Raw genomic sequence first — 3552 nt, forward strand, 5'->3', positions numbered from 1 at the left:
ACCCGACTTGTCTGGAACAGCCACCGCAGACAGCTATTTAAAACAAAGTATCAGTTCTATTCCGACAATTTCTCATTACAGCCGTCGACAGCAGCTGTGTGGTGCCGCTGAAGCCGGACTGGTCCTACTCGTCGCCGCTGATATTCACGCAGAACGGGGCTCTGGTTACGCCGGAGAACGACAGTCTCGAGCTGGAAGAGATTACGCTGGCCACCGGTGACGAGGTGGTACTCTCCTGTTCGCCGAACTACTTTCGCGAGTTCTCCTCCGAGAAGGTACTATGGGCCAAGTGCAAAAGGGACAAAACGTTCGGTAAGTACCGTCGTCGCACAGCGCAACGCTGGAGCTTGAGAGGCTAACTCAATCCACTTCCTTGCAGTGGTCAACGGTGAGGACAAGAACTTCGTGTCCGCGCTGTCCTGCAAGGAGCGACCGATCGAGGAGATCATCGTGTCGGTGCGCGGTTGTCCATCGGCACTGCGCTCGATCGAGTATGGTTTTACGAATCCGGTCACCAACAAGTCGTACATCCTGGGCGAGGCCTGCTACGATGCCAAGCTAGGCCGAACGCACTTCATTCACACGAAAGTCAAGTCCGGCGCGAACACGGTCGAGCAGCTGGCGCTGAAGGTGAAGGACAACGCGACGTACTTCCACGGCTACCACCCGACCCAGCGCTACAAGGTTGATCTCAGCAAGGCGCTTAACATCAACGACCAGGTCGAGCGCTTCCGTGGTGTGTTCGGTGCGAAAAATGCTCCCAAAATCGAGTCCCGACGGTACATCAATGAAGCTCTTCTTACCCACCGACAGTATCTTTCAGTATTAAAAATGGCCTGGAACTATCAGATCGTGAAGGATCGCGATCTGCTGCTGAACTACGATCGGCTGCTGCACGACATTCGGGCCCTTGAGGTGCCCGACATCGAGATCTACACCGGGGCGCACGGTGTGATGACGCTGAAGGACAAGCACGACCACAGTGCCGAAGTGTTTCTGGTGCGCGAGAACCGCTTCCCGGTGCCGAAGATACACTGGACGGTGGTCAAGTCCGGCGACCGGGCACTAGCGTTTGCGCTCTTCAGCAAACCACAGCTCACCGAGCAGGAGCTCGAGAAGCAGGGCACGTTCTGCGAGAGCGTCTGCGACCAGATCACGTGGCTGAGGAAGCTACGGGAGGAGGACGCGTGGCGGACGGCCCGGGCCGGATATGTACTTTGCTGTGAGGTGGAAGAGTTCCGCCGCACGATCAAGGAGATGCCACCGATCGCGGGCGTCAAGGCGATGCTCATGTAACATGGTGGCCAGGTGTTCCTCCGAAACAAGGATGCAAGGCCAATACCTGTAGCAAGCGAAACGGGTGCTTCTGCTATTGCCACCATCACCGATCCCTGCTACTGCTACTACTTCTGTCTGCAGTCTCTCCACACGCTACTTGGAAGCTACTAGCGTCGGCATTGTGATTTTAATTCTTTTTGTTTTGTGTGTAATATTTTAAATTAAAATATTAGCTCTTAGAATTTAGTATTTTTATGAAAATCGAAAACACACATCGGTGTAATAAAAGAAGTACAATTCGCTAGTGTGCTTGAAACCTGTACTCGTGCCTTGCCTTTTGTCCTTTTAGTTTTTCGCAACCTCCGAACGGACACCTCCTCGTCCTTGTTCTTTCCACGCTGACCATAATAGCTGCCCACATTTACATGGCTCCAACTCATTATCACCGGACCGTATCATGCAATACTATTAGGATTTTTTTCCTTGCAAATGTTGCAAAATGTTTGACACGACACGACACAATATTTAAATATTGCCGAATATATTGTTTGGCCGCATCATGCAATATTATTACGCAATTTTTCCATGCAAGCTTCGCAATCAAGATTGCATACAACCTTGCACGCAACCTACCAGTGTGCTGCCTACTAGTCACTCCTGCTCCCCTAGTCAAATTTCAGATTTTTTTCATTTGATTGGCTTGGGGAAAAAGAAATCGATTATTTTTGCGTGAATTTCAAAACTGTATTGAAGATGTTTGCGATGGCCCGATTTGCGTCAAATATGCACTGTTTTGTCAGATTTTTTTTTGCCTTTATAAAGGTAGTTTTATAATGCCTCTCTCCTGAAAATCTTCTTATGGTCGAAAAACTCTAGCAATCCATTTTCCCAATCTTCTCTTGATCTCAATTTCTTATCAGGAATATTTGCAATGCGCGTAAAAAGTAATAATCGTTTGGTGCAAGGTACGGACTATACAGTGGATGGACTATAATTTCGTGACATTTCTTTGTTCTTATGGAACAAGAATCCTCTTCTGCTGGCGGCCACACGGAAGCAACTTATAGTAAATGATTCTTTTCAACTCCTACCAAATACCCATTAGCCTACCATACCTTCTTGGCCGTTAGTGCTGATTTGACAACCGTTTGGGCTGCTTCACCACGATTGGTGTCGCACAATATTGTCGTATGTATCCCATTTTTCATCCCCAGTACCCATCCGTTTTTTAGCAAACCTTACAGTTATATCGATTTCAAGTTCAGGTTATTATTATTACCTAAAAAGCAACGGAGAAATCATGCGTCCACGCTGTACCAACTTATCGGTTTTTCGTTAAGGGAAAGATGAGCTTGAAACCTAACAGTGTGTCCGCTCATTTTAGAGAAAAATTATACAGAAAGCCGATAGTCGTAATTTTCGCATCGCAGCTTTCAAATGTTTGCTGTCAGTTCATAGTATTTTGACAAAGGCTTCAAACTTTTGGCGATTAAACAGAAGATAAATTGAACAGAAAATTAAAACGCTGTTTCGACTTCATATGCAAGGTACATTGTTTTACAACCTCATCACAGTACTGCAATTATGTAGTTTTTCTTCCCTGATGACGATTTGTGTAGTGCAGCGAGAATTGGGCTGAGAACCTCCGATCTTCAATTACGACCCTAAGCCAGGCTCCCCAGTCGCAAAACAAGGTCACATTAGGCAAAAACATTGCATTAGGTGGCTAAACGGTTAAGATGTGTGAACTTTGTCCGCTATCACCCAAAGCAGGGCAGTAGCGTAACACCGTAACACATTCTCGATGAAGATTACCCGGTTACGGTGGCCTGGTGCGATAGATTTAAATGTGAACCACCTTCTCTCGAAACACCTACACGACGCCATGTGTCTGGGTGGCCAGTGACGGAGTCAAAAAACTAAAGACGTTTCGAGGGTTTTCGTTTTTTGTTTTCGAAACCACGTCTACGTCCTGCGACTGCGTTGGAAAGTTGGTCGGTTGGTTCCATTACGTGATCGGCATTCTATCGCCTCGTGGCTGGCTGGCTGGCTGGCTGGTGTGGTGTATGCAAATTGCGAAACCTTTCCCAACGTCGTCGTCGTCGTCGTCGTCGCGGCGATCATCGCGATCACATTTGGAGCATCGTTTCACCCTGAACCACGAAGCCAGACATGGGCTGCATAATGTGGTTTCTTAAATGTTGCTTTCGGTAGCGTCGCCATCGCCGTGTGAGGGACCGTCTCTTTTTGTGTTTCCATAACGCCAAACTGGAA

The 3552-nt window shown here is 47.8% G+C and overlaps 1 protein-coding gene across 2 annotated transcripts in view; it reads left to right on the top strand.

The window, feature by feature from the left end:
• LOC128272369 (uncharacterized) overlaps window positions 1-1592 on the top strand; it is a 3719-nt gene extending 2127 nt beyond the window's left edge. The window contains exons 2-3 of one of the 2 annotated variants that reach the window (XM_053010165.1): window positions 55-312; window positions 380-1592. In XM_053010165.1, coding sequence (XP_052866125.1) covers window positions 55-312; window positions 380-1296 — 1175 coding nt within the window. In that variant the 3' untranslated portion in view covers window positions 1297-1592. The remainder of the gene's footprint in view (window positions 1-54; window positions 313-379) is intronic. The other variant, XM_053010166.1, reaches the window with a different exon arrangement.
• The last annotated feature ends 1960 nt before the right edge of the window (window positions 1593-3552 follow it).

Source organism: Anopheles cruzii, chromosome 3, assembly GCF_943734635.1.
Source record: "Anopheles cruzii chromosome 3, idAnoCruzAS_RS32_06, whole genome shotgun sequence".
NCBI lineage: Eukaryota > Metazoa > Arthropoda > Insecta > Diptera > Culicidae > Anopheles > Anopheles cruzii.